The sequence below is a fragment of the Oncorhynchus nerka genome, linkage group LG20, assembly GCF_034236695.1.
Source record: "Oncorhynchus nerka isolate Pitt River linkage group LG20, Oner_Uvic_2.0, whole genome shotgun sequence".
NCBI lineage: Eukaryota > Metazoa > Chordata > Actinopteri > Salmoniformes > Salmonidae > Oncorhynchus > Oncorhynchus nerka.
The window spans coordinates 30,143,584-30,155,697 of record NC_088415.1 but is presented as its reverse complement, the minus strand read 5'-3'; the positions used below and the strand labels follow the sequence as shown (position 1 = coordinate 30,155,697).

The window sequence follows — 12,114 nt, the reverse complement described above, 5'->3', positions numbered from 1 at the left end:
ATTGCTCCAGCAATGTGTTCAACACTTGGTCATGGCGTTCAGCCAAGGTCTGGAACCCTTCCATAAGACCACGAAGCAACTGACTGACCTTCATGTCTTAAAGTAATGATGGACTGTCATTACTCTTTGCTTATTTGAGCTGTTCTTGCCATAATATGGACTTGGTATTTTACCAAATAGGGCTATCTTCTGTGTACCCACCCCTACCTTGTCACAACACAACTGATTGTCTCAAACGCACTAAGGAAAGAAATCCCACAAATGAACTTTTAACAAGGCACACCTGTTAATTGAAATTCCAGGTGACTACCTGACTACTAGCTTGTTGAGAGAATGCCAAGTGTGCAAAGCTGTCATCAAGGCAAAGTGTGGCTACATTGAAGAATGTAAAATATATTTCATCGTTTTGATGTCTTCACTATTATTCTACAATGTAGAAAATAGTTTTTTTTTTAAATATCAAAAACCCTTGAATGAGTAGGTGTGTCCAAACATTTGACTGGTACTGTATGTTTTTTCCATACACAGCCATACTAATAGATATACAGTACATCTCCATCAGCTCTCATTCTTGTCCCCCCCTCCCCTCCCCTCTCTCTCTCTCACTATCTCTTGTTCTATCTTTCTCACAGATGAAGAGAATGATGGCAGATTTGGTTGATGACCTCTAAGCTATTATTTACTCCCAACAAGGACCTATCCCTAACTACGCCAAATAATAATGATTCTCATAATGCTAATAATGATACTTTGTCTTCATTTTGTAATGATAAGCTTTTTGCTAATCACCAATGTTATGTTCTGCTGGAGGAGATGTAACTCCCTTGCGATTTTGGACTATCTTGTTTACTGACCCAGAGATATCTCTAAGGACACTGTGATATTCAAAGTAATTACACATCGTGCTCAAGAACATCCCTTAGCCTTAGTGTGTTATTTATCAGGATATTGCATGTGCTCTTATGCCTTATTGTGAGTTAGAGCAACTTCAACCAATAGTGGATTCTGTGATGCCGCAAACAACTTCTCTTCTGCTTCAGGACATTATTTACTTATCTGTTGCTCCCAGCAATTTTCTCCCTTCAGTCCTTTTTCACTTTGAGCAGAAGGACCCATTGTTGTTGTACAGGTCTGATTTAGGGCTAGATTCTATGAGATCCACGGTAGCCGACACACACATAGTGGTTGTTTTGGCGGTGTCGCAGGTGAAACTGTTAGAGCTATCACATCCACAAGCGGCTTCCGGCATTATACCTAAAGCGGACATTGCCATTGGCTAAATGGAGTCGCATTAAGAGAAATCCCATGCAGCCTTGTTTACCTGTTCGAACACTGGAATGTGAGATGTAATCTACACCTCAATTAGGCTGATAGGAATCCTTATTATTTTGTTTAATGATTTTCAATTTGATATATAGCCTACACTTTCTCATTCTGAACTTCTAACGCGAGTGGGACGGGTCTGGCTTAGTGACAATGACCCCACAAGCAGCTGCTCAGCGATTTGACAGCTCTAACACAGTTACACCTCTGCCATCTCCGCAATTGGACTTTGTAGGGCTGCAACAGGGGAACAAAAGCACAGACCCAATGTGTACTACAGCATTGTGTAAATGTCTATTGAAAGAACAAGGGGCGAGATAACGGTAATATTCTAGTCTCCCTTTATCTCCCTGTCTCTCTCTCTTTCTCTCTCACTCTCTCTTTTCCTTGGATCCTTCCTTCTGCTCCCTCTTCCCTCTCTCCCTAGCAGACAAGTGTGAATAATGTCTAATCATAGATGGGGACTCAGATAATTGGGTACACACATTATGTCTGCCACCCTACTCTCTCTCCCTCTCTCCTGTCTCAGAGAGCTATAGGAAGACCCTGAGTGGAGACATTCTGGAGTGTAATGCTAATTCAAGCTTGACATTTCATTGTGGCAATTTTTTCTGATTATCTATCTTTTCAGTCCATTTAATTTAAATTGGATTCAATCAAAAACTGCAATGTGAATGAGCAACTCCACCATACGTGTCACATAATTGAACGTATTATGGTACAATGCACACAATATATACACAAAGAAGAATAGTTATTCTTGACTGATGTATTTTCCTATGTACAATTCCATGGTTCACATGATTTGACAATTTACAATGTTGTACATTCAAAAAAGTTTCTCAAAGGCTACAGGTGGTTCTGCGTACACCGTATCTGTGTCTAAAACCTGTACATTTCAACTGAAAATAAAAAAGTCTCACTCAGATATGTCTACATCCCAATTCCTTGCGGTGGGATTATTCCTCTCCTTTCTGAGAACTGTTCCTCATTTTGTGTTTTAGATTACATGAATTTTGATCAGTCACCGGTCTAAAATTAGTGCTTCTGTTTCATCTCCATTTTTAAAGGTGGGGATGGAAGTGTCCCCCAAACAGTGTCTTCTCTTCTGTTCTGCTAGTTGTAAAAAACCTCATCCTCGTATAGGGAGCTGCTGTCTACGTGTTGAACGGTGGTGGCCTCTGAAGCCCCAGTCCTCCCGTCCTCTGGGGGGTGCCGCTCACTGTCTGGCTGAGAGGGGGGAGATATGGGGGAAACAGAAAAGACGGGGTGTGGAGGCCCCAGGTAGCCAGCATCGTAGCTGTTGTTGTCCTTTGTGTGGATACTGTACAGCTGCTGTGGGAGCCCAACGCTGCCAACGTCTAACAGAAAGTTAGACACGAAGTGGCTGTCTGGGGGACAGGAAGTTGACAATACAGAATTTATCATTCAGGGGTTATTATATGAGAGAACATGACAACATGGGCTAAAACAGTTAGTGAAACAAAGAAGTGGAAAGATGGGTTAGAAATGGTATTTAACTAAATACAAGAAGCCTCCACATTTGACAAGGATTATTTTGATGTGGAACTGGTCAGTGAATGGTCAGTACCTTGCTGTGGGTCTAAGCTGGAGGATACCTGTTCTGGACCTTCGTACATCGACCAGACATTCATGGCCGTTTCAGCCAAGGCAAATTGCTCTGCTACTCCTGAGAAACCAAGGGACATATGGGTAAGAAGACCGCCCGCTGGCTTACCGGCTCCATCCCTCATCAGTGCAGGAACGCAATATTCACTGGGGACGGGGGTAAAACTGTCCCCCAGTTTTATCATTGGAGTGTGATAGGAAAACAAAGCTGCGGTGTGCTTTAGGACCATGCGGACGCCTCTGAGTGGTCGGATAGCCTGTTTGGAGTGTTCATCCGATAGGATAAAAAAAACAATCTATATATGCCCCCTCCACTTCTAAAACCAAAGTTGCGCCCCTGCATCAGTGACAAAGTGAACCAGGAACAAGAGACACTGGCCTACCTCTGGTTTTAAATTTTACGTTTACATTTCAGTCATTTAGCAGGCGCTCTTATCCAGAGCGACATATCGTTAGTGTATTCATCTTAAAAGGATCGGGCCCTTTTTTGACATTTTCGCCTAAAATGACATACCCAAATCTAACCGCCTGTAGCTCAGGACCTGAAGCAAGGATATGAATATTCTTGATACCATTTGAAAGGAAACACTATGAAGTTTGTGAAAATGTGAAATGAATGTAGAAGAATATAACACATTAGATCTGGTAAAAGATAATACAAAGAAAAAACATGTGTTTTATTGTTTTTCTTTGCTCCATCATCTTTGAAATGCAAGAGAAAGGCCTAAATGTAATATTCCAAGTTATGCGCAATTCAGATTCTGGCCACTAGATGGTAGCAGTGTATGTGCAAAGTTTTAGACCGATTCAATGAACCATTGCATTTCTGTTCAAAATAATATATCAAGACTGCCCAAATGTGCATAATTGGTTTATTACTACATTTTCAAGTTCATAACTGTGCACTCTCCTCAAACAATTGCATGGTATTATTGCACAGTAATATCTACTGTAAATTGGACAGTGCAATTAGATTAACCAGAATTTAAGCTTTCTGCCCATATCAGGTATGTCTATGTCCTGGGAAATGTTCTTGTTACTTACAACCTCATGCTAATCACATTAGCCTACGTTAGCGCAACCGTCCAGCAGTGGGGTGGCACCGATCCTGTAGAGGTTAAGATAGCTAGGTGGGACAACCACTTATTTCAGTCATAATAAGTAAATTTTTCCTCAATATAGTAGCTATCATCAAAGTGAGTGCTATTAGGAAAAAATGTAAATTGGGATTATTTAAGATACTCATTGAAGAGCTAGGGTTTCAAATGTTTTTGGAAGATGGGCAGGGATTATTTTCTCTGCTCTGGAGAGAGGGTAGAAAGAGAAGGATTAAGGAGGGAGGAAAAGGTAGAAAAGAGTTCCCTAAGGTTAGAGGCAGAAGCTTGAAATGTAAGGGTTGTGTTCCCTATATAGTGCACTTCTTTTGACCAGGGTAGTATATAGGGAGTATGGTGCCATTTGGGACATACCCAAGGCTTTGTTTCCTCTCTGCTAACCTGCAGCGAAGCGGGCCTCCTTGATCTCGTCGGTCAGGTGGGAATAGAGCTGCTCATCTTCCTGCAAGTCGCCGCCTCTTTCACACCCGCCCCCCCAGCCATTCCACTCTATGAGGTGTGCAACACGCCCCTGGGCCATGGCCGTTGGCTTGGTGATGTGCTCCTTGATCATCGCCACCAGTCCTGAGTTAGAGAGAGGGAGAGAGGTGAAAGGGTATTTGGGAAAAAAGGAGGGAGAGAAACAGGGAAGGGAATGGTGGAAATGACATAAGTAGGAAAGGTGGAAAGGCTTGATGGGACGGAAAAGAGGGAGAGGAAAGATGTAAAAATGGAAAGGGCATGTAGGGGAGAATGGGAGAGCATTTCAAGAAGAGTAATAATGAAGGTGAAACGAAGACCGAAGCCATGGAGACTGTAAATGTTTTTCACAGCACAAGACTGAAGTTACTACATTAAGGTTACAAAGGGAGGGAATGTTACCAGTAACCTAAATATGATACAATACGTCTTCAAATTCTACCTGACCCTGGTGATCGTGCAAAAACTATTGATTGAATTCTCATCAGTTAAGAGAGCCTTTTGACAAAGCAATTTTCTGCCTTTTCTCAAAGAAGGCAGTCTTCATTAGAGGGAAAATCTATGAACCTTTCAGCAGTTACAGTAGCCCCTCAGCACTCTATTTATTGAATATATTCATATATTATGATTATAAAAGATTAAAGGGGGCTCTCTCTGGAGAAAAAGTTCAGAAAGCCAGAACACATTAGTCACAATGATTACCTTCCAGCTGGAGATTCTGAAGAGGTGAAGCAAAAATAAACAGATGGAAGGGTAAAGGAGTTTAGAACAAAGGGAGAAGAGACTAGGGAAGCAGAGAGCGAGTGTGTCTGTGAGTGTGTGCGTGTGCATGCATGGAGATAGAGATATGACACATGGGGCGAGTGAAATTACATTAGCAAATCTCCCAGAGAGACTGGCTGGCTTTTCCGTCTCAAATGAACGATTCATAATGAAAACTAAACAGAGCTTGAGAACATCATAAACAGAAGTCAATCTGAGCATGTCTCACCCATCAGGGACGAAGTGGCCAACTCCCCAATGTCATAACTACTGCTGCTCTTCTTCTCTGACATATTGCCGTTAGATGGAGCGTGGCCGCCCTGCACACACACAACACAACACAATACACCAGGGCAACTTTAGGCACTCACACAAATGCATAAGGTACACACACTCATACTAGAACATACACACATATAGAAATACACAAATGCACTCAAATATACTTACAGGTGTAGGATCTTAATTTGACCAGTTTCTCACAGCAGGAAAATAATCCTGCAGCAACAGGAAATGTGAATTATAGTGTGGATTACAATTCATTTACATTTTTGTAGGGGCGAATACATTTTTTGTTAGGGCAAATCAAGTCTGACATTTTAAAGTGGAAATTACAACTTTTTTTAACCTTGAATAGACTATAAGTTTGCATTTTCTGCTATGCAGGACATTTCCTGCAACAACAGGGTGGTCAAATTAAGATCCTACATCTGTGCACTCAAATAGACACAGACACCGACAAGGACAGACACATGCGTGCACACACACAAACACCCACAGGCATGCACGCACACACAGGCATACATACAAGTACACCACAGGAGGTTGGTGGCACCTCAATTGGGGAGGATAGGCTCGTGGTAATGGCTGGAGCGGTATAGGTGGAATGGTATCAAATACGTCAAACATATGGTTTGATGCCATTCCATTTGCTCCATTCCAGCCATTATTGTGAGCCGTCCACCCCTCAGCAGCCTCCACTGAAGTACACACACAAACACACGCGCACATGCACACAGACACCCAAGCTACACAGATCCCAGAGGAAGAGGTGATAATGAGGAAAACAAGTGACAGTTAACGATCTTAACCTGCACTCCCGCTAACACGTAAAAGTGAGTGAGATCCAATTAAATTGTTGCAACAAAAACTCAACTAAAATATAAAATGAGGAATAGACACATCAATACTCATGGATATTCAATGACTAGACACGACTAGACATTGGACAGATACTGGGGCTTTGACTAGAGTAAATTCTGAATGCTTTTTTAAAAGCAATATTGGGACGTTTTCTATGGTGATATTCTATGTTAGACTTGAACAATCTTTCAACTTTCAGTAGTTAAATAATGGCAATCAGAAAATAGTCTGGGAATAACAATGTTGTTTTGTTAAACAGTGTTGTGAGAACAGACCTTGACAGGCTGGGATTGCAGCAACTCCATGGGATGCTGGGGAGCACTCTGGAGCTCTGTAGGGAATCAAACACACTGGTGTTATGTGTTTGTGTGCGTGCGTGCGTGTGTCAAAGGAGGGTTGGTGGCACCTTACTTGGGGAGGACGGTCTTATGTTAATGGCTGGATGAGTGGATTGGTATCCAATTCATTAAATACGGTTTCCATGTGTTTGATGCCATTCCGTTTGCTCGGTTCCAGCCATTATTATGAGCCCTCCTCCCCTCAGCAGTTATCTGTGACGTGTGTGCATGTAGAGTACCTGTGAAGAGGATGAGGTAGCCACGCTGAATCTACATGCAGTCATTTAGCTATACCCACTTGGCACAATGTTAATCTTTAACATGGTCCCTCTGTGTTGGTTAATTTATCTTGATGAGATCTACAAGGGACATGAATTAATACGGTCCAAGTCTTATCTCTGGGGTCTGTGTAATCAGATGAGGTACACACACGTACGCGCCACACACACACACACACACACACACACACACACACACACACACACACACACACACACACACACACACACACACACACACACACACACACACACACACACACACACACACACACACACATACACACATACACACATACATACATACATACATACATACATATACATTGGGGATCCCCCAGGAGTTGTTGTCAAGACAATTGGCTGTTGCTATGGAACATGGGAGCAGCAGAAGGAGAGTGATCCCAATCAATTTACTTCAGTCACGAACACACACGCATAAACAAATCACTCCCAGCTGGATCAAAGATTTACAAATCTATCCCGCATCCATCCATAAAAGGCAGATAGGCTCTATCACGCTCTATAAGGAGCTGTTTACACTTTGAAGCCAATTCACAAGTCTGTTGTCCTTGTGGGGTCAAATTGCATCCCCCACTAGTAATGGAAAGTGAAAAGTGTCTGTGGGCAAATGGGGAGGGCAGCCGGTAGCCTAGCGGTTAGAGTATTGGGCCAGGTCACTGGTTTGAATCCCCGAGCCGACTAGGTCAAAAATCTTTCGATGTTCCCTTGAGCAAGGCACTTAACCCTAATTTGCTCCATGGGTGACGTGCTACTGTGACTCATCCTGTATAACAACATGTTCCACTCCACCTATCCGGTGTATGAGACAATAAAACATTTTGGACAGTAGATCACAGGAGGTAGGCGGCACCTTAATTGGGGAGAACGGGCTTGTGGTAATGGCTGGAGTGGTATCAGTGGAACGGTATCAAATACATATAACACATAGTTTCCATGTGTTTGATGCCATTCCATTTGTTCCAATCCAGGCATTATTATGAGCCTTCCTCCCCTCTGCAGCCTCCACTGCTGTAGATGTCCCCTCAAGATGCCCCCTAGAGTACACAAACACACACATGCACACGCACACATACAGATGCAAACACACACACACACACATACTGCAAAAAAGACACACAGTCGATAATGACAACCAACCCCCATATTCCATGTGACAATCACCCATCCCTAATTAAGATGCTAGTTACTACAGGGCTTGACCTAGATTTAGGTTTTACATATGTTCATGGATACTACCATAATTCAAACATTTACAAAGAAAACACCAAAAATGTAGTTTACTTTCACCTATGAAAAACACAAATTCCAATTACCTCAAAGGATTGACTAGGTGGATGAATTATTTTAAAGAATGTACACATTTTAACCTTGAAAATATTACACAGTAATTACTAGTACTGTGACAATCAACCCGTTAGACAACCTCAGTCTCCCATATATTTTTCTTGAACATTACTTGGAATTTCTGTTTTGCAGTCTTCTGTGAGGGTCTTGTATCTGTGCTTGCAGTTGTATGTTGTATTACCGAAGCGGGACTCTTTAACATACCTAAACAATTGGAGGCCTCTTACACTTCAGTGTCGTGATGCAAAATGCTTAGCACATAGAATTAAAAAGGTATTGTCGGATATTATTCATTCTAATCAGACAGGTTTTTTACATGGACGATACATTGGAGGTAATATAAGACAAGTACCTGAAACAATAGAACACAATGAAAAATCTGGGAAACCAGGCCTGGTATTCATTGCTGACTTTGAGAAGGCCTTTGATAAAGCAAAAAGCATGACTGGAGTTTATATATACAGTGGGGCAAAAAAGTATTTAGTCAGCCACCAATTGTGCAGGTTCTCCCACTTAAAAAGATGAGAGAGGCCTGTAATTTTCATCATAGGTTCACTTCAACTATGACAGACAAAATGAGGGGAAAAAATCAAGGAAATCACATTGTAGGATTTTAATTAATTAATTTGCAAATTATGGTGGAAAATAAGTATTTGGTCAATAACAAAAGTTTATCTCAATACTTTGTTATATACCCTTTGTTGGCAATGACAGAGGTCAAACGTTTTTTGTAAGTCTTCACAAGGTTTTCACACACTGTTGCTGGTATTTTGGCCCATTCCTCCATGCATATTTTGGTATTTTGGCCCATCCTTATCCTCTAGAGCAGTGATGTTTTGGGGCTGTTGCTGGGCAACACAGACTTTCAACTCCCTCCAAAGATTTTCTATGGGGTTGAGATCTGGAGACTGGCTATGCCACTCCAGGACCTTGAAATGCTTCTTACGAAGCCACTCCTTCATTGCCCGGGCGTTGTGTTTGGGATCATTGTCATGCTGAAAGACCCAGCCACGTTTCATCTTCAATGCCCTTGCTGATGGAAGGAGGTTTTCACTCAAAATCTCACGATACATGGCCCCATTCATTCTTTCCTTTACACGAATCAGTCGTCCTGGTCCCTTTGCAGAAAAACATCCCCAAAGCATGATGTTTCCACCCCCATGCTTCACAGTAGGTATGGTGTTCTTTGGATGCAACTCAGCATTCTTTGTCCTCCAAACACGACGAGTTGAGTTTTTACCAAAAAGTTCTATTTTGGTTTCATCTGACCATATGACATTCTCCCAATCTTCTTCTGGATCATCTAAATGCTCTCTAGCAAACTTCAGACGGGCCTAGACATGTACTGGCTTAAGCAGGGAGACACGTCTGGCACTGCAGGATTTGAGTCCCTGGCGGCGTAGTGTGTTACTGATGGTAGGCTTTGTTACTTTGGTCCCAGCTCTCTGCAGGTCATTCACTAGGTCCCCCCGTGTGGTTCTGGGATTTTTGCTCACCGTTCTTGTGATCATTTTGACCCCACGGGGTGAGATCTTGCGTGGAGCCCCAGATAAAGGGAGATTATCAGTGGTCTTGTCTTCCATTTCCTAATAATTGCTCCCACAGTTGATTTCTTCAAACCAAGCTGCTTACCTATTGCAGATTCAGTCTTCCCAGCCTGTTGCAGGTCTACAATTTTGTTTCTGGTGTCCTTTGACAGCTCTTTGGTCTTGGCCATAGTGGAGTTTGGAGTGTGACTGTTTGAGGTTGTGGACAGGTGTCTTTTATACTGATAACAAGTTCAAACAGGTGCCATTAATACAGGTAATGGGTGGAGGACAGACGAGCCTCTTAAAGAAGAAGTTACAGGTCTGTGGGAACCAGAAATCTTGCTTGTTTGTAGGTGACCAAATACTTATTTTCCACCATAATTTGCAAATAATTTTCTCATTTTGTCTGTCATAGTTGAAGTGTACCTATGATGAAAATTACAGGCCTCTCATCTTTTTAAGTGGGAGAACATGCACAATTGGTGGCTGACTAAATACTTTTTTGCCCCACTGTATATATATATATATATATATATATATATATATATATATATATACAGTGGGGAGAACAAGTATTTGATACACTGCCGATTTTGCAGGTTCTTCTACTTAAAGCGTGTAGAGGTCTATAATTTTTATCATAGGTACACTTCAACTGTAAGAGACGGAATCTAAAACAAAAATCCAGAAAATCACATTGTATGATTTTTTAAGTAATTAATTAGCATTTTATTGCATGACATAAGTATTTGATACATCAGAAAAGCAGAACTTAATATTTGGTACAGAAACCTTTGTTTGCAATTACAGAGATCATACGTTTTCTGTCATTCTTGACCAGGTTTGCACACATTGCAGCAGGGATTTTGGCCCACTCCTCCATACAGACCTTCTCCAGATCCTTCAGGTTTCGGGGCTGTCGCTGGGCAATACGGACTTTCAGCTCCCTCCAAAGATTTTCTATTGGCTTCAGGTTCTATTGGCTTCTTGGTCACCTCCCTGACCAAAGCCCTTCTCCCCCGATTGATCAGTTTGGCTGGACAACCAGCTCCAGGAAGAATGTTGGTTTTCCCAATTTTCTACCATTTAAGAATGATGGAGGCCACTGTGTTCTAGGGGACCTTCAATGCTGCGGACATGTTTTGGTACCCTTCCCCAGATCTGTGCTCCACAGAGTCCTGTCTCTGGGCTCTACGGACAATTTCTTCGAACCCCATGGCTTGGTTTTTGCTCTGACATGCATTGTCAACTGTGGGACCTTATATAGACAGATGTGTGTATTTCCAAATCATGTCCAATCATTTTAATTTACCAGAGGTGGACTCCAATCAAGTTGTAGAAACATCTCAAGGATGATCAATGGAAACAGGATGCACCTGAGCTCAATTTTGAGTCTCATAGCAATGGAGTACTTCTGTTAATAAGGTTTTTCTGTATTTATTTGTAATAAATTTGCAAACATTTCTAAAAACGTGTTTTCGCTTTGTCATTATGAGTTATTGTGTAGAAATTGCTGAGGATATTGTTTTTTTTAATCAATTTTAGAATAAGTCGTTAACGGAACAAAATGTGGAGAAAGTCATCTGTATTTCCTTTTCAAAGTGCTGTTGATCTCCTAAAAAGTTACATTTGTACTGTGACGTTCCCAACAAAGGTTAGGTATCAGAGGGGTTGGGTTAAATGCGGAAGACACATTTCAGTTGAATACATTCAGTTGTACAGCTGACGAGGTATCCCCCTTTCTCTTATATCAAGTCAGCACAGATAAATCAACACAGATCACTGGACAGAGAGGATAGACAGAAGGGGGGACTGACGGACACACAGAGGGACAAACATACAGAGGCACTGACCTTTGCGACCTTTGCATAGGCAGGCACCCATGGTGACGAGACGGCCGGTCAGTTATCGGTTTACCATCATGTCAGGGAGATGTGGGGATAAGGGGAGAGCGAGAGAGAGAGAGAGAAACAAACCAAATATGACGACTGGTCCAGGAAGAAGCTGAGGGGCAGCGAGAACAAAGTAAACTAAAGAGGGATGATACGCCAGGTCTATTTCTTGCGGTATGCCAAATCATTGCCTGTCATCTCTCGTACTGGAGAGGAGAAAGAATGAGACAGTGAGAGAAAGAGAGAGAGAGAGAGATAGAGAGAGAGGAGAGTGTGAA

The 12,114-nt window shown here is 42.0% G+C and overlaps 2 protein-coding genes across 2 annotated transcripts in view; one reads left to right on the top strand and one right to left on the bottom strand.

The window, feature by feature from the left end:
- Positions 1-2,261, top strand: part of clcnk (chloride channel K) — a 19,024-nt gene extending 16,763 nt beyond the window's left edge. The window contains exon 19 of the mRNA XM_029621998.2: positions 633-2,261. Within this exon, the coding sequence (XP_029477858.1) occupies positions 633-671 (39 nt within the window). The 3' untranslated portion in view covers positions 672-2,261. The remainder of the gene's footprint in view (positions 1-632) is intronic.
- Positions 2,065-12,114, bottom strand: fam131c (family with sequence similarity 131 member C). Its single transcript, XM_029622001.2, has 6 exons — positions 11,798-12,114; positions 6,707-6,762; positions 5,518-5,608; positions 4,449-4,631; positions 2,915-3,013; positions 2,065-2,714 (listed from the first exon to the last, which is right to left on the bottom strand). The coding sequence occupies exons 1-6, from the start codon at positions 11,826-11,828 to the stop codon at positions 2,440-2,442; spliced, it is 735 nt and encodes a 244-aa protein (XP_029477861.1). The 5' UTR covers positions 11,829-12,114; the 3' UTR covers positions 2,065-2,439.

Excerpts from the sequence above, each read along its gene's own strand:
- fam131c (XM_029622001.2), bottom strand. The coding sequence starts at position 11,828 with ATGGGTGCCTGCCTATGCAAAGGTCGCAAAG. Across the intron at positions 5,609-6,706 it reads TGCAATCCCAGCCTGTCAAG|GGCGGCCACGCTCCATCTAA; the intron begins GTCTGTTCTCAC and ends GTGTGTGTGCAG. Across the intron at positions 2,715-2,914 it reads CAGCTTAGACCCACAGCAAG|ACAGCCACTTCGTGTCTAAC; the intron begins GTACTGACCATT and ends CCTGTCCCCCAG.